This window comes from Podarcis vaucheri, assembly GCF_965113315.1.
Source record: "Podarcis vaucheri genome assembly, chromosome: 2".
Classification (NCBI taxonomy): Eukaryota; Metazoa; Chordata; class Lepidosauria; order Squamata; family Lacertidae; genus Podarcis; species Podarcis vaucheri.
This window is the reverse complement of record NC_138760.1, coordinates 74,253,974-74,276,076: the sequence shown is the minus strand read 5'-3', so window position 1 is coordinate 74,276,076 and position 22,103 is coordinate 74,253,974. Positions and strand designations below refer to the sequence as shown.

Genomic DNA, 22,103 nt, shown 5'->3' with positions numbered 1-22,103 from the left:
AGTTTTTCCATTCCTTCCCTTTGGGAGATTTTCCATTCCTTCTCTTTGGAAGACTTAAATACACATCCATTCTGGTTTAAGTAATTCCCACTGGATTCAATGGGGCTTTTACTTCCAAGGAACGTATAAAGCATCGGGCCGTTCCTGGCCTACCTATCCGTTTCGCCTGCAACCTTATTCCTAACAGCAACCCAAAGGAGCCCATCCTTGTTCCTCTGCACTCTGCACGCGCACCACATGTAGGACTTCACGCCCACCGAAAGTGCCCGTGGCACCTCCCACCATAACTAACGAGCAACTTCTCGCCCAATCACACATTTGCACGGGCAACGCTTCCAGCCGAGGGAGGGCGGGCGAGCGCGTGGAGCCGAGCGCCCCACTCGAGCCCGTCCAATTCCCCCTTGCAAGCGACCCGATTGGCCGCTCCTTTTTCAAGACTCCCCCCGCCCCCCGCGCCACACCCCACCCCCCAAAAGGGCGTTGGAGCCAATCGCCCCGCGAGGGAGGGTCTCCGCGCTCCCGGCCCGCCCCTCCTGTCCCTCCAATGAAAAAGAAGGGCAGAGAGGAGGCGGAGGAGGGCCCGCCCGGCCAACCGGGAGCCGATGCGGGCCGTGCTGGAGCGGGGATTGGCCGGGGCCTGCAGGCAGTGGGCGGGGCTATGCTGGAGGTAGGCGTTGGAGGTTGCTGAGGTGCCGGACCCGGCGGGCGGAGCGAGGGGTGGGAAGGGGGAGATCCGAGCCTGAGTGGTAAAGAGGTGACGGCGGCGGCGGCAGCAGCAGGAACGGCTGAGGCGCCGCGGGCGGGCCCCGATGGAGCTCGAGAATATCGTGGCCAATACGGTGCTGCTCAAGGCGCGAGAGGGTGAGGAGCCGGCCTGGGGTCGCAGGGGGCGAGCGCGTGAGGGAAACTGAGGGAAGAAGGAGCCCAGGAAGCCCCCGGCGCCGTTGGGCGAGCGAGGGCATGGCGGCGTCTCCCCTCCTGCTTGGGGTCACCCCTTTCGCACGAGCCGCGGAGCTGCGCGTGGAGCGGCGGCGCCTGAGGCAGCGAGAGAGGTTCGCGGGCTGGGCGAGGCGAGAAGCGCGCTCCCCTTGCTGAAAGAGAGCCCTTCGGAGCCCGGCGTTGAGTGCCCGGCAGCGGTGGGGTGGGGATGGGTGGCCGCTGTCAAAGGCGCGGGAGGGAGGCGGAGAGGCGGCGTTGCGTGTTATGACCCGGCCCGCCAGCTCTTTCTCCTTCTTCTTCCTCCCCCCGCCACCCCACCCCTCTTTCCGCCCTCCCTGTGTGCTGGTGGGGAGGGGGGTGTATATCCGAAAGTAGAAAAACTGCGGAGCTTTGGAGTTAAGGACCAGCCAGCACATGCTTATAGAGGCCTCACAAAAGACCGAGGAGCGTAGTGACGTGGGTTGTGGCCGAATGATGCTTTCTCCAGACACGGTTCGTTGCTTTTATCTGGCAGCTTCCTCTTGATAAAGGCTTTGAACTGTTGTTCCCCGGAACCGATGTAGAGATCAGTGAAAGTTTGCACTCTTCTCCAAAAACGCTCATAAGAAGCACTCGCCCAAATATGGGACTGCGATCTCACCTCCCTAGACTGAGAGGAGCTGATAAATTGACAAGATTTGGAAGTCTTCAGGGTTCTGGATGCTAGTAGAGTCAGAGGCATGCTACCCATTGTACTACTTAACTCTAGGTGGAGCATCAGAAGTTGTTGGTTTTTTTAAAAAAAAATTGTAGTAGTAGTGCCTCTCTTGAATGGGTTTCCTCACAGGAACAATGTTCTCTTGCCATAGAGCAGCAGAGATGTTCTAGAATTGGCTTCTGACTTGGCATATGTGCATGAGATTCCATAAGGGACCGCTGCATTAAAAAACACAGGTCTGAGTGCTGGAATCTTCCCCCGCTTTCTTTAGCAGACTTTGGCAATGCTTTTTATTGGGATACTCTGCTACCAGATATTTTCCTCTGTGTCAGAATTGTAAGCCTTAAATTTAAGGGAACAATTTGGCTTTGTAGTAGTGAGTCATTTTTGTGTATAACCAGACACAGGCTTGTATTTAAGAGTCTGAAAAACAGAGGGTTCACAGCTCACTAATGAGGTAATGTAAAATGTGAAAGCAACTTTTATCATGGTCTTTCTTTTGATCATCTGCACATGGAGAAGAAAATGAATGAGGAAGAAGATGAAGCAACCTTTTCCCTTACTGCAGAATACATACTTTCCACAGCCTTAGATACCATCCTGGAGCAGAAGTGTCAGTTTAGTTTGCTCCTCAACTCTGATTTATTTACTCTTGTTTCCACTATTTTATTTAGAAAAGTTGCAGATCTTAGCAAGTAGAACCCCACTTGACAATTTCCAAAGGGACAACCACCTGTTGCAACCAAAAATAAAGTATTGTAGCACCTTAAAAACCACGTATTATGGCATAAGCTTCTGTGGACTATATTCTAGTCCCCAAAAGCTTGTTCCATAATAAAAATGATAGTCTTTAAGGCAGCTTTCCCAACTTTGGGTCTTCAGATGTTGTTGGACTACAGCTTTCATAATCCGTGACTGTTGGCTATACTGGCTGAGGGTGGAGGGAGCTGTAGATCAACAGGATCTGGGGACTCATAGGGGTGGTGCTGTGGTCTAAACCACTGAGCCACTTGGGCTAAACAGCATTTCTGTGCGCTGCTCTAGTTTTGGTGTTCTGTTGCGCCAAAAGCGGCTTAGTCATGCTGGCCACATGACTAGGGAAAACTGCAGACAAATGCCGGCTCCCATGGCCCGTAAAGCGAGATGAGCGCCTCAACCCCAGAGTCGCCTGTGACTGGACTTAACTGTCAGGGGTTCTTTACCTTTACAGCAAGATTTGGTAGAACATAGGAATCTCTATAGAGCCGCTTATTTAGAATTACAGTGGTACCTCGGGTTAAGAACTTAATTCGTTTTGGAGGTCCATTCTTAACCAGGGACGCGGACTTATAAAAAATATTGGGGGGGCCCGGGAAAGCTCGTGAAATGTAAATAAGCTCATGAATATGCAAATAAGCTCATGAATATGCAAATAAAGTGGCGCCGCCCCCTCGTGAGAGAATAGGGGAGAGCGTGCTGCTGCCTATTAATCAGCTCCGGAACAGCTGATAGGCGGGAAACCTGGGGCTAGAGGCAGGAGCCCCCGCCCCCGGGGATTCCCCTGTTCTCGCGGGGGACGGCCGGGGCTCTCCGGCTAGGGCGCGCGGCTGGCTGGCTGGCTGGCGAGGGAGCAGGTGGGGAGGAGGCGGGGGACGGCGGCGGCGCCCGAGATTATTGGGGGGGCTGAGCCCCCCCAAAAAATTTTTTGAGGGGGCTCAAGCCCCCTCAAGCCCCATGGAGTCGGCGCCTATGTTCTTAACCTGAAACAGTTCTTAACCTGAGGTACCACTTTAGCTAATGTGGCCTCCCACTGCCGCCGCACGATTTCTGTTCTCCTGAAGCAAAGTTCTTAACCCAAGGTACTATTTCTGGGTTAGCGGAGTCTAACCTGAAGCATCTGTAACCCGAGGTACCATTGTATATGTCCTCTTTTTGCTAGTCAGTAAGAAGGGGCATGAGAATACTGAAGTCACACCACCTGAATGTGGAAGTCCTATCCCCCTCTGGTTTAGTTCTTGAGACTTCCAAGTACTTACGTTTTGTAAATGAAAACTGGGTGCCTCCAGTTGTTCAGTTCTCAACTCAGAACCAAATTCTGTGTAATGTTATGACAGTACAGTAGATTATACCTACCCCATAGTTTTCAATTAGCCTACTTCACAGTATGCTATAAACACACTGCCTAATTAATATCTTCAGCCAGACGATACTCAGCCTTTAATGCAAAATTATTGCTACCTGAGGTTGTGTTGCTGAAGGTTTTGGCTGCCTAAGTTGTCCTGGCATTTATTTCACTCTAAAGACAGTGAATATTAAAACCATCACTGTCCATTCTTAGCTTGCCACCCTAGCTTTTTCAGCTATACATGCCATTCTCCTAAAAGCTTTTTTATTATACAGGTATATACATGCCCACACTAGCCATTTAAATGCATAATTTGTGTGAAATGAAAGTAAATCAACCAAACTGTTGTGCGAGTCTTAAATGTAGAACGTTTTATAGTGGAAGTGGCTCAAGCATGAAAGAGCTACAACATAATGCTAATCAAAAGAGATTTTAAGAGCTTTGTACTCTCTGGCTCTTTGGCAATGAATCTGGGTTCCTTTCATCCAGAGAAACAGGTGTTTCTTAATCATTTGGTAACTTCAACAGACAGAAGCTGTATAAAGTTAGAATTTCTAAGAACTGCTCTTGTTAAAGGCCTTGTTAAAAAAGGAAACAAACCCTAAACCTTAGAATTACAGCAAATGTATATTCCATGGGTAGGCGAACTAAGGCCCAGGGGCCAGATTCGGCCCAGTAGCCTTCTATATCTGGCCTGTGAACGGTCCGTGAATCAGCGTGTTTTTACATGAGTAGAATGTGTGCTTTTATTTAAAATGCATCTCTGGGTTAATTTTGGGGCATAGGAATTCATTCATTCCCCCCCCCCCCAATATAGTGTGCCCCACCCATAAGGTGTGAGGGACAGTGGACTGGCCCCCTGCTGAAAAAGTTTTCTGACCCCTGGTTTATTCAAAGTACTTAATTCACAGGGTTTTGTACTGCCATGGATTAAAGCATTCATATACTGAATCATGGGAAGCCAAGAGTAAAAATATGGTGAAAGATTAAAATTGGAGTTTTTGATTTATACGAAGTTTTATGAAGTGGGTTGTGAAGCAAAAATAACATGGGCAGCTTCTTTCTCTCATCAGATTTGGATGAGAGAATTGAGGAATGGATTTTTTGATGAGAAATAAAAATTGAGTTCAGCATTGATAAACTTAAGGCTGTATGAAATCTGTATATGATACTGAGGCCTAAGTATTCCTTGCCACGAATTACTGACCTTTGTTTTTAAGAGAAGCTGCCAGGCCATTAGGCCTGAAAGGCTTTCTGGCAAGAGTTTAGGGTTCCCCATCACTTCTTCTATTCAGTTTTTGTCCAAATGGAATTGGGTCCAATTTAAATATCCATTAAATGTTTCACATTTGGCTGGGCAATAGAAGATGACCAGACATTTCTGTATTGTACATGGGCTCTAAGGTCCTGAAGACGTCTGCTTTAACTCTTAAAAGTAAGTTTCTATATGCCTTGAAAATTGGATGGCATTAGGTCTTCAGTGTGCGAACAATAAGATATACAGTTTTAGATCTTGTGAATTGGGTCTCTCTGAATCCATATAATAAGTGATAGGCTTGCTCATAATTGTGAACATATGAAGCTAAGCAGGCTGGAGTTCTTGATTGTGCTAGGTGGCTGAAAAGCTTAGCTTGTGTAAAACTTCAATTCTCTCCCTCCCTCTGACCTTTTAGCTTGTCAGGAATTATTTCTTGGGTATACAGCCTCAAGGAAGGTGAGCCTGTGAAGACTAAAATCAATAAGAAAAGTCATTTGATTTTAAGTAGGCATATAAAAGTTTGCCATGTATAGATTGTTGTTCTATCTCATCGAAGGAAATGTAACTACTCAGAAATGGCTATGGTAGCATTCGAGAAGTTGCTTTATATACAATAGCCACTAAGAACTACCATTTCCATGAATTTTTTATGCACTGTTTTGTAATTGAGTTTAAGTAGCTGTGTAAATTAGATGAAGCCGTTGAGCTCATTGTACATTTCCAGCATGCCCTCTTAAAGCCAAGTGTGACAATTTTTCTATATAGAGAAAACTTCTGTTCAGGAAAACAGAAAGGAAAGTGCCTGTACACATTCAAGATGATGATGATGATTAACCTAGCACCACATGAACACTTCACAAAAAATAGATAACAGGTCCCTAGTTGGACTTACAATCTAAAATAAACATAGGGAAGCAATGGAGGAAGGGAAATGGAGGCATGGGTAGATGAGATCTGCTACAGAAGATGTGCTACACATGCATTTATTAGCACGCAAATATTTCAGTACATGCACTGAAACCCACTTAGCAGCTTGTGTACAAAAAGATATACACTTGGTTGTTTGCGTGGTCTTACATAGGAGTACTGTGACTAGGAACTATTCATTTGAAATAGCCTTTGAGGCTGAACAAGTTGCCCAGTCCTCTTTGTTCAGAGCTACTTACAGGAGAAGCAGCACCTCACACCACAGTATATTGTCTCTTCAGTCTCTTCATGTACTTCTAGCCTTGGCTTATTCCAAACTGAAATGTTCTGCAACTCAAATGTTGTGAACTGCCCTGAAATCCACGGGTATAGCAAAATACAAATTTAATAAATAACAATAATAATTATTACTGCTTGCTATATTCTGGTTCAGGCTACAGGCTCACTGCTGACTTATGGGGCTGTGACTTATGCCTCATTAAGAGATTCTCATACTTTTTAGGGCAACCCTCTTATGGTAATAACAGCAGAATTAGGAGGGAATTGAATATATTATTCACTTAAATAGTACAGATCCCTATGAGATGGTGAGCTTAAGTGCAGGGCTGTATGTACTGTCATGTAAATGAACATACTGTTCTAAGCTAGCCAAAAAACTATACCAAGAAAATTCTGAATTCAACAACCTATGTCAGTTATGTATGTTTACTGATGCTACATCATTTTGCTTCTGCTAGTCAAAGGAAGAAGCAACCAGATATGACACCGAGGCAGCCCCCATGAGCAACTGGAAATCCTGCTAAGCCCCTTCTGGTTTAAAAATGACATAAAACCTTGGAAGCCAGTCTTAAACCATAAGGGATAATTCAGCATCTAACCATCTATTTTATTTATATTTTAAATGCTGAAATTCTTAGGAGAATGAATTGTATACATAGTGGATCCCATGTTCAAATACTTGTGAAAGGGGCTGGCTATATTTACTGGTGATAAAGGAGAAGAGAAGATTCAGGAGAAGATACTGTACTCCCTCTGCCTTTTCTCTTTAAAATGCTTTTGCTGCAGTAGCGCTGACCAGCAGAGATAAAATTGCATGGAGTGGTGGTTGAGATACTGTTTTCTTTCTTTCCCTTTGTACTGAGTTGTAATGGGGGGCAGGTGGACTTTCAGCTCTGGCCTTGTTGAGAGGTGAAGCTGGGGACTTTTTTGCAGCAGAGATCTCTCAATGCCCCACCTACCTTCCTTCAGTGAGAAAGTATTGTGTAGCCCACTGCCTTGATTCACTTCCTTCCTAGATTTGTACAGTCAATAATATGGCACAACTCTTAGCTTCTTTTAGGCAATGCATCTTTTCTTATGGGGGGTAGGGGACCTAGACAAGAATTGCTATGGACCATGCATATGTGTTCTTTCTGCCCCTATCTTCCCCACAGCAGGATGCCAATGTAAAATATTTTAGAGTAGAACTTGTCTCAAAGCCACTGTCCCTTCTGTCTTAAATGATATGCTTAATGGACAGCACTCTGGCAATTATTTCCATATAATAATGTTATGTTGGAGCCATGTTTCTTAGAAGTGCTTATCTCCTCCCTTTCAGCCAGTTTCTGTTGATTATAATGAAGCTGTAGTGAATATAGCCTTTATTTAATAAGTTGGCTGAGGATGGGTAACCTCAGGCCCAGGTTGCCCTCAGACCTCTATCTAGCCTTCAGATCTGTGCCAATGCAGTGCCTCCTCCCCAGGTCACACCCCTCACTGGCCTTGCATTTCATCTTCCTATAGTGGTTTTGTGTCCTTGAACTGCAACAATACCGCTTGCTTGCTTGCTTGCTTGGATGGATGGATGGAGAGGGTTGTTTGTCTGACCATAGCTGCCATTCGCCACATAGGTAGGTGTCCCTTGCATTGAACCCCCCCCCCCCCCCGTCTAGGCTATCAGGAATTCCATTCAGGCGAATACAGGTGCCCCCCCCCCTTACGTGGAGTTTACGTTCTGGGCCTCCACGCACATAAGCATGGAAATACAGATTACTAACCCTTTAGCAGGCTAGTAACCCGTGTTGGCTGGTACAGTACCAAGATGTAGTAGGCACTATATTATATGCAGCTGGCTGCTTCCCCTACCCTCATTTGAATAGCCTGTTGTAGTGGCAGTAAGTAGACACAATAAACCAGGCTGGCAGCCTGTAGTTTAACCATGTTGCTGAGGGCTGGCTTGTTTTAGTTGTCTTGTACTGCTGACGGGTATGTATAGATTGAACAGCTTAGCAAACTTCAGTCCTGCTCATATATGTAGTAAGAAGTGTGAGTCGATGCTGGAATTGTATGTGGCAAATGCAGATTTAAATCTTTCTTCAGTTAGGAAGTTAATGGGTAGTCTGGCATGTCACTGTTTCTTGGCCTCTAGACCCTTTGCTCTGCAGATTTTAGAACTATGCTTGTCCAATTCAGTTTTGTTAGTGTGGGAAAGAGACCTAAGTATTCTCATGCAGTCTGGAAGTCTTTGCTCAGGGCTGTTAAAAAGGCCTAATTATGCGACCTTGCTGGGTGGGGAGGAGGTGGCTTCCCCTTCTGATGGTATGTGGTGTGTATAGAAGTAGGTGGTATGTATAGAACAAGCAGTTTTTTCAATCCTTAAATCTTATCATGCACAATAGTGCCTGAAGGCAAGCTAGAAGGCCTGGGCAATTAGCCCTAATACCTCCTATTAGCATGGTAAAATCTGCAGTGCCAGTTAGCCTCCTTTGTTCAAAATGCTAATTAACTATCCCTTTATTCATTGGAAGAAAGAACTAAAGCGATAGATATCCTTATGCACTGTTTCATACTGAAGTGGTTAACTTATGGCTAACTTTTGAATCAGTTTTAGCACATAAGTTGAAATTTAGAAATGGCTGTGTCAATAAATTATTCCTTCTTGGCCATTAGGTATATTTTAATTTAGTCAATTATGTAATAGGCTTATGTTACAAAATGAATATGGATTTTGAATTTGATGTTTGTAATTTTGTAAAAAAAAAAAATCGGTTTTGGAATAAAGTTTTTTAAAAAATCTTCCTTCTTGGCATTTGGTTACTTGACTGTAATGCGTACCTGTAACTGTGGTATGGAATACACTCTGAACTATCATATTTCAGTGCATTGTATATCCAGCCAACTGAAGGTTAGTTACAGGGAGACCATCTGTGACTTAACCAAGTTCTTAACCTGAATATTTGAACTTTTCTGAAATGGTGATGTGGACAGTGCTCAGAAAAGTCTTGGAGCAAATTTGGCCAATTATTTCCTGGCTACCTTTAAAAGGAATTCTGATATGACTGAAATGTTAATAACAGAACATCAGAAGGTGAACATACTAATCAGCTTCTGTTCTTGGTTTTCCTGCTGATTCCCCCCCCCCCCCGCCCAATTCTGTGTCATGCAGGTGGAGGAGGAAACCGAAAAGGCAAGAGTAAAAAATGGCGCCAAATGCTACAGTTCCCACACATCAGCCAATGTGAAGATCTTCGGCAAACTTTGGGTAAGGAGCATGCTTGCATTGGAGAGATGCTGTCTTCCCTGCTTTCTTGTGTGTGGAGTGGAAGTGGCTGGGTTACAAAGAAGCCTTGAGTGCTTGGCATAAGATCTTGTACATTCACCCTATGGTAAGCTATGCTTGTTCATATGATTGCCTGATGATGCAGGATTTTGTGGCGGTAGCATTGTCATTACCAAACACTCCTGTGCAATTATTTTGCCTTAGTATTGCATCACCATGACCCTCTGGCAGCATTGTGAGAGGTTCTAGTTCAGTAATAGAGCATATACTTTATATGCATTAAGTCCCAGATGCAGTCTTGGGTATCTGAACTGGGAACTGCCTCTGCTTGAGATGTTGTAGAGCAGCTGCTACTCAAGAGTAGGCAGTATTGGGCTAGATGGACTGGTGATCAGACTTGGTACAAGGCATCTTCCTAAGTTTAGAGATGCCTTTCTCCTCTTGCAAAGTTTACCTGATCTCATTTTAATCAGCTACTTTACTGCTCTCCTTAATTCCACTTGCTTTCCCCTGGGAACCAGTGATTTTCTACCAGCTGTGTCAAAATCCAAGCAGTCTCCTCTCCCACTTCTGCTGGCTTAATCATTCCTGGAAAACTCCAGCCATGTCTTCCCTGATCCCTTTGAAGTTCTTATGAAGTATTGGGGGGAACTGCATGTCAGTTTAGAGCAGGGGTCAGCAACCTTTTTCAGCCATGGACCAGTCCACCATCCCTCAGACCATGTGGTGGGGTGGACTATATTTTTGGGGTGGAAATGAACAAATTCCTATGCCCCACAAGTAACCCAGAGATGCATTTTAAAGAAAAGCACACATTCTACTCATGTAAAAACACCAGGCAGGCCCCACAAATAATCCAGAGATGCATTTTAAATAAAAGGGTATATTCTACTCATGTAAAAACACGCTGATTCCCGGACCATCCGTGGGCCAGAGTGAGAAGGCGATTGGGCCGCATCCGGCTCCCGGGCCTTAGGTTGCCTACCCCTGCTTTAGAGCCTGTTTTCCTGCTCCAAGTTGGCCTGCTTGCTTCTTTTCTTCCACCTATTAACTATACAGCTCTTCATCTCTAATTATAGTGAACAAAAAATGCTCATTGAGAAGGCTGTGAGCAGTTATGTGGTATGGGAAAACTTGAACTGTTGCCTGGCAAGTTGAAATCATGCAGTCTTCTAGCTTAAGCTTGGTTTCTGAATTGCAGTTAAAGCAGTTTCTTCTTAAATGCTAGCTGGGGCCTCTTTCACTCTCAGGATGCCAGCCCACAGGCCTATCCAAGGGGAAAGTTGTTGACTTTCTCTGTAGAGCATCCCTTCAAATCAAGCCTGGGGCGCTTGCAATTCTCCAGATGTTTCTGCTCTTTGACTGTTGACCATGCTGACCAGGGCTAATGGAAGTTGGAGAGGCACATGTTCTCCAGACAAGCTTCAAATTATTGGTGACAAAGGAATTCTTGGGAGTGACAAAATTGTGAAAATAGCCCAAGGTGCAGAAAAGAATGCTGCACAGAGTTTCTTGTTACTGACAGGACTTGCTCAGCCTGGCTACATTAGAAGCTCTTTGCTATCGGGTGTATGGGAGCTGTACAGATTTCCTTGCCGTTGACAACAGTGGTTCTTGTTCCCAAGATCATGTGCCTTGATACAGCAGTACCATTAATTATTTAAAAAGAGGCCTTTTATAGATGACTTGAATACTACTCTAAATCAAGATTTATCTGTTAGATTTGGATTTCTTCTGGTGGTGATTATTTCTGGAAGCCCAGCCAGATGGGGAGGGGTATAAATAAATTATTATTATTATTATTTTATTATGGACTAATGGTGTAAATTATTTTCTAGCACTATAGATTCTTTAAAGAAGAACTGGCAATTTGAATAGGTCTTACGTGGTACTGATTTTTTGTGGGATTTTTTAGTCGAAGGATGTTCCTTAATTCTAATAAACATTCAATAGTAACATTGTTACTTTTCAAATTTATAACATCAGGTTATGGGTTTGCCATAAAAGGTTACTGAGTTGAGTGAGAGAAACTCATTCCATTAAACACTCGATGATTTGCTTACACCCTGGTCATGCTGATTTCTGGGCTACTATTCATAAGACTCTGAATACTGATTTCTGGATCTTATTCAGACTTTTGGCCCATCAAACTCAGAATTGTCTAGACTACACAGACTTAGCAGCACTTTGGGGTTTCGCTTTCCCAACTCTGCCTGGAGATATCGGGGATTGAACCTGGAACCCCCTGCATGAAAAACATGTGCTTTACCGCTTCACTATGGTCCTTTCCCTGAAAGAGCTTAATGTGTCCCTTCAGCTCAGTGTCCTTTTCAGTTTCTCTCCCTGTATACTTCCCCTCCCCCTTGTTGATCCAAGCTGGCCCATGTCAGGGTTTCCTTGTGTTGTCCACAATAAAGCCCAGTTGTGAAGTGGTTTCACTTTAATATTCCATTTCCTTACAATGGTCATTATCTTGTGTTCGATTGAAGATAAAAATCACTGCTGGTTTTCTGCCAGTTTTCTAGTGCTGACTCTGGAAACTTGCATTCTTCATTTATAGCCTAGCCATTTGTCCACTTTGAACTCAGTTGGCCTGGCTTTGTTTGGATAACATTTTTCTCTGTCACTATCTTTGCTCTGGGAAAAGTCCCTGTTATTTCCCTGTCCTCCTTCTATCTCCTTATAGTGTCTAGTTTGCAGCTTGCCAGAACGTTCTTCTGTCATAGTTTGAACAAAATAACTTTGGACATGGTGCATTGACTAGGGAGCTGCTGGTTGTCTGGTGCATTTTGTGTGTCTGTGAAAACAGGCTGTTCTTAGTAACTGTATAAAGAAGTCCTATTCCAGGCGAGTCTGTGGCCCTCTAGATGCTATTAAACTGTGGTTTCCATCAACCCTGGCCATTCGTGTTGCTGACTTGGGCTTCTGGGAGTTAAGGTCCAACATTAATTGGATGGTAGGTTCTCCATCCCTGCCTATGGACTTTCTTTCTCTTTGAAAGAATGTGGGAAACTTGAGATTCCCTACTCTTTTATACTTCTTGTGTGTTAATTTCCTTTCCTCCCTCCCATTACGGAGACCTTGGACCAGGTTGGTTTAACACAGAGCTGCCTAGAGCAAAGCTCTTGCCTCTACGTGGCCTGGGTAGAAAATAATTTTTCTGCAAAAAGTGTCCATTATTCAGCAGAGCTATGAAGAATCCTCTAATCCTGCCAGGCTCTGACCCCTTCACCTTCCTTCATTCAATACACTCATTTCCTGCAAGAGAAGGAAATGGTGCAGTTTGCATATGGCCCCTTCCCCCCCTCTCCACACTTTCTGCATTGGCTTTGTTTTCTTCGACTGTATTCTTACATCAGGAAACCACAGCTTCCTTAGAGCAACTGCTGCACAGAAGAGAACACTTACAACATGCTCCATAAGAGAGTTGGGGTGGGGTGATTTACAGAAGAACGGCTTCCTGGGAAGTGATGATTAAACTAATTCCACCACAGTGGGTGGGGCCGTGGGCATAGCCGGGGGGGCAGTGAGGGGCAGTTGCCCCCCATCAATAAAAATCAATAAAAATACATAGCTAACTGAGGTTCTGCCCCCCTAACAAAAGGCCTGTCCCCCCCCCCAATCCTGGCTACACCTATGGGTGGAGCTACAAAGTACTGCCAGGTTCGTTCAAAATATTGCCAGCTGTGGAAGATAAACAAACCCATAAACTGCAAGAAGCATCATCACAGTTCAGGGACATCAATCAGCCAGGCAAAAGCACTCCAGGACAGTGTGGAGCAGGGATGGGGAAGGGGCATGACATGGGGAGAATCTCAAGGGCAGGGTAGAGCCTTGGTAGGCTGTCTTGGCACCTGGGCTTGAGGTTCCTCACCTCCATCATAGGGATGGAAGCATAGCTGGCTTGTTTCTTCTTGCAAAGTTACAAGGTCCTGGATTTCTGCACACGCCTCTTGATCTGAGCATGAATCTTGATTAGAAGGAGAATTGGGGGCCTGGAAAGGGATCATTAGCTACACTAGTCAGCCTGTACCCCACAGCCATAACCTACCTCTCCATAACCATTTTGGTTTTTCTGTGTGCTTCAAGAAATTAATAATTAAAGGATTCTGCGAACCCAAAGCACTTGCCTACAGATGGAGACTGCCTACTGCTTCTCCGCATGATATTGCTGTTCTGGCCTCGCTGCCTTCTATTAGCCTCTGCTCATTAATTCTGCCATATCTCTGCATCTTGTGTGAACTAATCGTTCAGTTATACCCAATACAGTTGAATTAAGTTACCCTGAGGAGGCTGACCTGTTGCTTCGCTGTTGACGTCACTTTTCTAGCTTTGTCCCCTTCAGATTAGAAGACATGCCCAGATCAGGGGATGAGGGCGGAATCCTTTTAACATGATTTAATAATGTCGTTCCTCCTGTGGTGAGAAAGAGAGAGTAAAATTGTTGATCATTATCTTTCTGTATGAATAATTGAAACCAATAAAATGTAAATTTCAAAAATAATGTCACTCCTCTTCTCCCTACTCCCTCCAATTAAGTCAGCGATATGAAGGAGAGGGAACAACACCTCTGGTGTATAGACTTCAGGTTGAGAGCCTAAAATCAAGCCATGAAAAATTAACCTAAGTTTTGGGACTTGATATGTCTGACTTGTAGTTGTGCCAAGTAACTCCTCTGGTGGACAAGTTGACCTGTCTTTATTATTATAGCCAAAATGGGGGGTGGGAGACACACCCTCATCCACTCGAACAAACCTATGACACCCCAAAAGGCAAAAACATGAAAAGAAGCAAGCCTTAAGCTGGTGCCTGATAAGATCTCCCGTCCTCTTCTGAACAAGTGTTAAATAGTCTGTACTTTGATTTAAAATACCAGCAGCACCTTCCTAGGGAGCAATGAGTTGTGGTGATTCTGTCACATAGAAAAAGAAAAAAAAGGTTCATTGATATCCTGCTAGAGAAGATATGCGGCAGTGGATGTTTCCATCCTGCTGCTAAGAGATTTAATATCCCCTTGTATAGATGTGGGGAACCTGTGGCTCTCCAGATGTTGCTGGGCCACAACTTCCATAATTCCTGGTACTGGACATGCTGGCTGTGGCTGATGGGGGTTTGGAGTCCAACATCATCAAGAGGGCAACAAGTTCCCCATTCCTGCCATACGAGTTACTAGATATATTGCTTGGAAATTCACTTTCTGCTCCATGATTCAGCTGTGGCCATGCAGGTTCCTAAACTTTTCTGATAAGCAGTTGAGTGACTTTGCAAAAGTAGTTCCATGCAGTGGCCAGAAGGAAATGTCAGTTACTCAAGAGAGCACTTTAATTCTTGAAGATAAAGATTTAACATGAAGATCTTATGGCTGGGAATTAAAATGAGTCAGACACACAGGTTATCTGTTCCATTGAATAGCCTTCAGGACTTGGAATGGACCCTTCTCCTAATCTTTGATTGCTAAAGTGGTTGCTTCAGGTCAGATCAAGTAAATTCTTTTGAAAATGGGTTTAGTGTCCTCTTCTCTTAAATGTTCTCTGATTGTGGTATGGGCTAGTAGCCGTTGACTAATGCTTCTTTTCTTTCCAGAGCGGGACTACCACAGTTTGTGTGAGAAGCAGCCCATTGGTCGTTTGCTTTTCAGACTGTTTTGTGAAACACGGCTTGAGCTTATGCACTGTGTCAAGTTCCTGGATGCTGTGGTAAGCACATCTGTGTGAGAATCCCTTCCTGGGGGTTAAACATGGGAGCTGATTAACTGTAAGTTTTGAAGGAAGGGATCCTGGCATGTGGCATATTGCAAATCCAAGTGTATGGAGGTGGCTTTATTCTTACCTCATTACTTTCACAGTACAGTGGTACCTCGGGTTAAGTACTTAATTCGTTCTGGAGGTCCGTTCTTAACCTGAAACTGTTCTTAACCTGAAGCACCACATTAGCTAATGGGGCCTCCTGCTGCCGCTGCACCGCCAGAGCACGATTTCTGTTCTCATCCTGAAGCAAAGTTCTTAACCCGAGGTACTATTTCTGGGTTAGCAGAGTCTGTAACCTGAAGCGTATGTAACTCGAAGTACCACTGTTACTCATATTCTGCTCATAGTGGAGTCTGGAACAGGTAGTGGTGGTTCTTGGATTATACAAGAATATGTAGTTTGTTTACATCATTTCTGCATTTTTATTCTTGGGAGAGGTATGTAGAATAATTGAATATTGCTTTCTTATCCTCATTCTTACATAGGCAGAGTATGAAGTAACCCCTGATGAAAAACTCAAAGAGTGTGGTCAGCTCCTGATTGAGACGTATTTGACCCCTAAGGTGAGATTTGCATTAGCTAAACAAAGGGAAAGTTGCCTTAATGAGAGCTGCACTTGCCCTAGACCAAGCTGGGTCAAGGATATGCCTAAATATTACCAACAGGGAGTAAACATTGGTACCTAGGCCTGGCAATAGCTCCCAGCAGGCGTGGGGGGCTGAGGACCTCCTAGGAGGTTTCATTTTAAGTGCCTGGCACTCCAAGAGCAAATATGAAGAAGAAGAAGCATCCACCATGCCCCACAGGCTCTCTCCATAATGGAGCAATACTATGTCTGGTCCATGGGGTCACGAAGAGTCGGACACGGCTAAATGACTAAACAACAACAACAATGTCTGGAGCCAGAAGCATTTGGGAGGAAAGATAGTAGTGGCGGCATCTGTCCAGCACTTGTCCTTTCACTGCCAGGTACTCGGAAGAAACAAATTATTTTTGCCAGCACTGCTGCCTCCCCAAAGTGCTAACCTGACCCCCCAGCAAGCTTGGCATTATTACAATCTTTTTAAATTTTAAGGGCCTGGTGATGAAGGAGAAGAACAAGGCCGGGCAGCTGCCATAGCCACACCATGCCACTTTCCCCTGGTGCTGTCCACCCCTGCCACTCTGTAAGCTCACTTGGGGTCACCCCAGGATGGTGCTTTGGAGGGGCCCAGTGGCACCTTGCCCAGGATCTCCTTCAAACCTGGTGCTGAATTTGACTCTACCAGTCCATTAGTAGTACCTTCTCCATGGTGATGCCCCAAATCTGGAACAGCTTCTTTCATGAGGGGCACTTGGTGCTAACTTCATTGACATTCCAGGGTCAGACTCTGGCCTTCCTGGTTTCTCCAGACATTTATGAATACTTAGTTGCTGCAATAATGAATATGTAATTATTGTGGTTGGATCTGATTATCTGTTCTCACTATTCATTGTTTTCTTGTATTGTTGGTTGGCTTAATAATGTTGTTACCTGCTCTGGGATTTATGGGAAGGGCAGGATATAAATTCATAGGTATTAAAAACAACAGAACTCTGATTTTCCTGTCTGATCCTGTCTATCCTCAGGGTGTGGATCATGTGCCTGAAGTGCCCTTGGAGCTAGTAAATCTGTGTTCTAAGAGACTGGAGCAGGAACCGGGTAAAGAGCTCTTTAAGGAATCTACCAAGTGAGTGGGGGGATTGGGAGGAATTTGATTCATGATGTGCACATTTCCCAGGACAGTAGTCACTGATTATCTAGTAGGGGCTAACTTTGCATACAACCTGTTGCATCTGTAAGTGGGTTGTCACCAGCAAGTCTTGGAATTCATTGCTTAAAATTCATGTACTGTTTATTTCCCTGCTGTAGGAGAGCCAGTGGGTGCCATGTTGTGTATAGGTGGCTTATAAGGCTTAATAAATATTAATATTTGAGTTGCTAGATGGCTTACCCTGCTTTTGATGGTGAATGGAAAAGGAGTCACCCCAGCCTGTTGTGATGCTCCTTTTGGCTTGTATTCTTTCTCCCTTGGGAACAATGTACTTTCATTAGAAGTCCCAGGGCATAGTCTGAAGGCACATGATGCAGCAGCCTTTGCTGAAGCCAGGCAGGTATTATCTGGTCAGTACCTAGATGGAAGACTGGCTGCCTGAGAGCCATATGTATACCATCTTGATTTCAGTGGAGGAAAGGCAGGGTTTAAATAAGTAAGACCTACCTTTAAAGCATCTTTCACTACCTTGGCAGCAAATATCAGACCAGGCTTGGATGATTGCAGTTAACATTGTGGTGGCACTTTGTACTGATGGTAGTGGTGGTGCTTGGAAGCTGTGGCAGTATCAAAAGTAATTTTCTTAAAAGTGAGCCTTGTCTAGAGTTCCCTGTCTTTGTGTTCTTCATCTTGCTGCATTTGCCCATATAATTCAGATTTCTGGCCCCAGGTCTTGCTGCTGCAGCTGTGCAAAAAGCTCTGGCAGGGACCTACGTGGCTGTGGTGTATGAACAAAGAGCCTCTGATCTGGAGCCCTGCTTTCTCTGGCAGCCTCTGAAAAGGGAAGTAACCATCATATTCCTTCCTATTGCTCTCCAGATTGGATAGTATGTTGCCCTAGCCTTCTCAATGTCTGCTGTCTCTGGCAGTCTCCTCGCCTTATGATCCAAGAGCTTGTCAAATCCCTTGAAGCGTCTCAAGCTTTAAAACTTGATGTTCATTTCTGCTTTTTTTCCCTCCCAGAGGTGCCTCAGGTTCTGTTCTCTTTATTTTGTGGCATAGGGCAACCTCACTGTTTCTGATCGGTTCCGCTTCCTTCCTCTAGGCTCATCCATGACTACCTTAGTGTGGCGCCTTTTGCTGACTACCTTGACAGCATCTACTTCAATCGTTTCCTGCAATGGAAATATCTGGAAAGGTAAACCTCCACTTTGCTATGGGGTCAGAGATAGGTGTAGCTTTGCTTTTCAACCTAATACCCTTTTGCACATTGTAAAGAACACATTTCATGCCCTTGATACTTTCACTGATAAGTGAAAGAGAAAATGCTAGCCGGTGACTCCTGGTCATATAGTGAGAACAAATCCTCTTCAAGATCAGCTTTTGCTTTTCATTTTGTCAGCCTTGAAACTTGCTAACCATGTAGTCTTAATCCATGCTGTATTCTAGTTTGTCAAGCTTGTGTGTATACTATGCCTTGCATAAATTGCAGAACAACGGGCTGAATCCCGCACTTTCCATGTGTGAGTGAAACATGTATGCTTGTGTAGTGAGACTTCACTTTCCTCTGCTCTTTCTTGACTCCTCTCCTTTGCAGGCCCCCAGAATCTGCTCCAGAGGGTTGGCAGAAGTCTGCTCACACCATGTTGGATTCTGCCCAAAAACAGTTTTACACTGAGTGCATGGGGGAACAGGATAACCATTTTACTGTTTTTAGTGGACTACTTTCAGTTCATTCTCGTTTCCTCTGTTCTCTTCTTAGGCGGCATGTGACCAAGAACACTTTCCGCCAGTATCGCGTACTAGGAAAGGGAGGCTTTGGAGAGGTATGTAGTCTGAGCAATGCAGAGAAGGTAGCCCCATGTCTGCTTTCAAGAATCTATAGAGCATGGCATATTTTTCTCTCACAGAATGAGTCCTATATGAAGGGACTCTTGGTCACCTAAGATGCTGATACCTAGAAATATTAGCTGAATGTTGGGTGGCATGTTGCTGACTGCTGTGTTAAGTATCTTTTATGCTCCCAAGTTTTACATGCAGTGCTTCACAAGCAGGAGAATACTAGGAGTGATTCAACACGACTGAGTCCTTCAACCATTCATTTTGGATTTGATTCTGAGCTCTGAGTTTGTCACCTTGTTACAGCAACATGACAGGGAACCAATTTTTCCAGTGAAAGTTGGGGCTTTCATGGTGTGCCGCAATAAACCATTTACTTAATCTCTATGGTATCACATCACTTTTGCTTTCAGTGAGAGTAATGATTTCGGGATCCAATAACCCCCTTATCAGAACTTATATACTCCAAGAGTTACCTGCCCTATTGTCATTTATTTGGTTTTTTTTCTTCCCTCAAGGTGTGTGCTTGCCAGGTGCGGGCCACCGGGAAGATGTACGCCTGCAAGAAGCTTGAGAAAAAGCGGATAAAAAAGCGGAAGGGGGAAGCCATGGCCTTGAATGAGAAGCAAATACTGGAGAAAGTGAACAGTAGGTTTGTAGTAAGTACATAGGAACTGCTTTACTTCTGCACTGAGGCTGAGACAGAATGTGGCCATGTCTTTGACTCTCTCACCCTGGTGAAGCAATCTTGACTAATTCAGGAGAGGACTGCAATATGTGGAATCTTACCCAGATGGCAAGAAAAGCATAAGGCTGTTGGACTTACATTTCTGGGCCATAGGTCTGCATTACTGCATTTGCAGACTAGGATCTGGCTGTATGGAGATCCCTTTAGTAATAACCAGCTCATGCAGGTTCTTCACTTACCGGGGATGTTGTGGGGAAGATACGGGGAATCATTCTTTTTCATACAACATTATGCAGAAAACTTTCTCTCCCTTTTAAGCTTTAATGCATGACCACAAATGTGCCACAGCTGCTTTTCCATGGCTTTGTCTCACACTGCCACTGCAACAGTTGAAAATTATGGTCATGTGAGCAGGGCCAGTTTTGTGGGCCTTTCCCACTCAGTTGTCTGCCTCTTCTAGCCAGGCAGCTATCAGGAGGGAGGAACCTACACAGTTGACTTTGCTCACATAGTGCTGGACTGTCAAAATATTGCTATTGTATGGCATGAAACAATGGGAAACCCGTCTATGAAAGGATTGTGATGATATAATAAAAGTACATTACTCTGGGGTCTGGCTGGATTTGTCTGTCTCACTGAAGGGGACGAGAGTAATAAGGGAAGAGTGCTTCATTTAGTGCATATCCCCCCAGCCTGGTAGCCTCCATATTTTTTCAATTACAACTCCCATCAGCCCTTTGCTAATCAGGAATGCTGGGAATTGTAGCCCAAAATATTTGAAGGTTACTGAGTTGGGGAAGGCTGCTCCAATGGCTGAAAAGTGCCCTGGCGGGAGTTGTAGCTCTGCCATTCTTTGTTCTCTCCATCTGCAACTCACTATCATGTCAGGTCCCATCGCTATTAACCCTACTCCCTCCGTACTTTTCAGCTCCTCCTCACCTCTTACCCAAAAAGCTTCATGCAAAGTTAACTCTTCCTGTACAAGATACATAAATTATCCTGCATCTTGCTTTGAGCATCTATTTTGTTGTGTATAGCTGGTGCAGAATTGTGCCAGTTGTGTGTAGGTGCTATGCTGTGCTTGGCTGTTCTGCTTTTCTAGTGGTTGACTTGGCTTGCTTGTGTTGTAGGTGAGTCTGGCCTATGCATATGAAACAAAAGATGCCTTGTGCTTGGTCCTGACTCTCATGAACGGAGGGGACCTGAAGTTCCACATTTACCACATGGGAGAAGCCGGTTTTGAGGAGCCACGGGCTGTTTTCTACGCTGCTGAAATCTGCTGTGGCTTGGAAGACCTCCACCATGAGAGGATAGTGTACAGGTGAGAACAGTCTTTTCTCCCAGGTGTAGCTGGGGTTCACACTGGGGTTTTATGTTAACAAGGATTTGCGCAGTATCTTAAGCACTGCTACTATATTGTAAAAGCAGTTGTTCAGAATTTAGCAAGGAAACCTCTGAGGCAGGACTAGTTTCCCAGAACTCACCAGCACAGGTTTTCATTCTCCTTCCAAGCTGAGAATCCAAAACATATCAGACTCTCATTAATGCCCAAGTGGAAGAAAGAAGGGGAAAAATTTGTAATGGGAAAGTGGCCCTGCCTCACAAATTTCCCATATGTGAAAGGTATGGCTATATAGTTCATATTTTCCTGTGATATTGGCATCACTAATTCTTGCTTATATGTTTTATGGTGCTTCTCCTCTGCTAGTCCTGGAGAAGCAACCCATTGAGGTTTATATCTTACACAATCTATTTTCCTCCATTAGGGACCTGAAGCCAGAAAATATATTGTTGGATGACCATGGTGAGTAAATGTCTGTTCTAAACACTCTGGCTTCACTGCTATCTGCAGTTTTTATATCAGATTTTGTTCTGGGTTGAGGGAAATCTGCAAACTGCACACTTGCATGACTCACTTTCCTTTGATAAGGTCACATCCGCATTTCTGACCTGGGCCTCGCAGTTTATGTTCCGGAGGGACAGACGATAAAAGGTCGGGTGGGAACAGTTGGCTACATGGGTGAGTATGCAAGAAATGCCCTGTTGAATTGACTGGGGTCAACATGGAGACCATGAAGTGCAGCAGCCAAGGACACTGGGTAAAAGCAATATCTTGTCAAAGTTTGCAGTTCAGAACAATGGTGGGTGCTATTTTAGTATGTTGGAAATCCAGTGAAACTTAAACCCTAGGTTCGACATTCTGGTAAGATATTAGTCTCCTAAGAAGTTAAATTATCAGTTAAATCTTTAAGTTTGACTCAGAAAGTGCATTTGTCTTCATTGCTGTGTAATCCATTTCTTCTATTCTATACTTCTATTTTGGCAATACCTTACTTGATCCTAAGCATTCCTTCTCTTCAATTACATTTGGGCCCTAAGTTTCGTAGGAAATTAGATGGAGGTGAATTAATTCTTTTTACAGTGCTTATAAAACAAACAAGCTCCTATTGTTTCTGCAAAGCTGTAATTTTGTACTCTTTGGGACTAACATTTTCCTGGTGTCCAAAGAGCAGCAGTCTAGATAACAAAATTGTGCAAGAATTGGCACCCCTTTCAAGGTGTCAGAACAAGGATGCTTTAGATTGGGTAGAACTGGCAAAGCAAGCAGAGTTCAGTGTTGCTGTTGACTTGTG

General features: G+C 44.5%; 1 protein-coding gene across 3 annotated transcripts in view; it reads left to right on the top strand.

Annotated features, from left to right (window-relative positions):
• Positions 1–708: 708 nt before the first annotated feature.
• LOC309527121 (G protein-coupled receptor kinase 6) overlaps positions 709–22,103 on the top strand; it is a 31,877-nt gene continuing 10,482 nt past the window's right edge. For 2 of the 3 annotated variants that reach the window (XM_082213650.1, XM_082213651.1), the window contains exons 1-11: positions 709–861; positions 9,350–9,445; positions 15,047–15,159; positions 15,696–15,773; positions 16,819–16,919; positions 18,049–18,141; positions 18,706–18,769; positions 19,301–19,441; positions 20,601–20,791; positions 21,237–21,274; positions 21,401–21,490. In XM_082213650.1, coding sequence (XP_082069776.1) covers positions 810–861; positions 9,350–9,445; positions 15,047–15,159; positions 15,696–15,773; positions 16,819–16,919; positions 18,049–18,141; positions 18,706–18,769; positions 19,301–19,441; positions 20,601–20,791; positions 21,237–21,274; positions 21,401–21,490 — 1,057 coding nt within the window. In that variant the 5' untranslated portion in view covers positions 709–809. Of the gene's footprint in view, positions 862–1,852; positions 1,873–9,349; positions 9,446–15,046; positions 15,160–15,695; positions 15,774–16,818; positions 16,920–18,048; positions 18,142–18,705; positions 18,770–19,300; positions 19,442–20,600; positions 20,792–21,236; positions 21,275–21,400; positions 21,491–22,103 lie in introns of those variants that run through there. The other variant, XM_082213652.1, reaches the window with a different exon arrangement.